The sequence below is a fragment of the Dipodomys ordii genome, unplaced genomic scaffold, assembly GCF_000151885.1.
Source record: "Dipodomys ordii isolate 6190 unplaced genomic scaffold, Dord_2.0 Scaffold132, whole genome shotgun sequence".
NCBI classification, from domain to species: domain Eukaryota; kingdom Metazoa; phylum Chordata; class Mammalia; order Rodentia; family Heteromyidae; genus Dipodomys; species Dipodomys ordii.
Window position 1 is genome coordinate 4596028 of NW_012267348.1, and position 790 is coordinate 4596817.

The following is a 790-nucleotide window of genomic DNA, read 5'->3' on the forward strand; positions in this document are numbered from 1 at the left end:
CGGAAGTCGGCCTCACTCTGGTGAGGTCGCTCTAGCCGCCCAGCGCCGAGGCTCTATGTCAGGTCCTCCCGGAGCTTCGGAACCACTCTGGCCGCGCAGATGGCGCCTCTATGGTAAGGTCCTTGGCTGTCGGAGCATGCGCGGAACTTCCCCAACAGGATCGCTATGGCAGCGGCGTCGCGGTGGGCCGGGCTTCGGTGCTGTGGCCAGGCCTTCTCCACGGCCGACCTCTCCGCCGCCTCTTGGGCATGAGCGGGGCCTCTCGCCACGGCCTGCTGCCCTACCTGCCGGCGCCCCCGCTGCTGGATCCCGAGGGTGGGCCCGCGCTGGGAACATGCTCCATTCCGCCTACTGCTACGTGCGGGTCGTGGGCAGGGGCAGCTACGGGGAGGTGACGCTCGTGAAGCACCGGCGGGACGGCAGGCAGGTCAGCGGGGCCGGGGCCGGGGCCGGGCCGGGCGAGGGCCTCCGCGGGCCGGGGTGCGCCCAGTGCGCGGCCTGTAGGTCTAGGCCCGGGATGGTGTGAAGGGGATCTTCGCGGACCACACTTCCTTGGGAAAATCTTCCTGGACTCTGAAGACAAGGCCAGGCCCACTGCGATATACACCCCAAACCCCTCTACTTTTGTAGTATTAATGAGTGGGCTTGACCTGCACAGTCCTCTCCCACCCCTGATATATCCCCGAGAGCAGATAATGCATTCCTAGGACCTGACAGCACAGCTTTTGTAACAACCACCTCCACCACCACCACCACCTCCACCACCTTCTCTACCTCCACCACCTCCACC

General features: G+C 65.8%; 1 protein-coding gene across 1 annotated transcript in view; it reads left to right on the forward strand.

The window, feature by feature from the left end:
• Positions 1 to 208: 208 nt before the first annotated feature.
• Positions 209 to 790, forward strand: part of Nek4 (NIMA-related kinase 4) — a 32385-nt gene continuing 31803 nt past the window's right edge. The window contains exon 1 of the mRNA XM_013030723.1: positions 209 to 427. Within this exon, the coding sequence (XP_012886177.1) occupies positions 335 to 427 (93 nt within the window). The 5' untranslated portion in view covers positions 209 to 334. The remainder of the gene's footprint in view (positions 428 to 790) is intronic.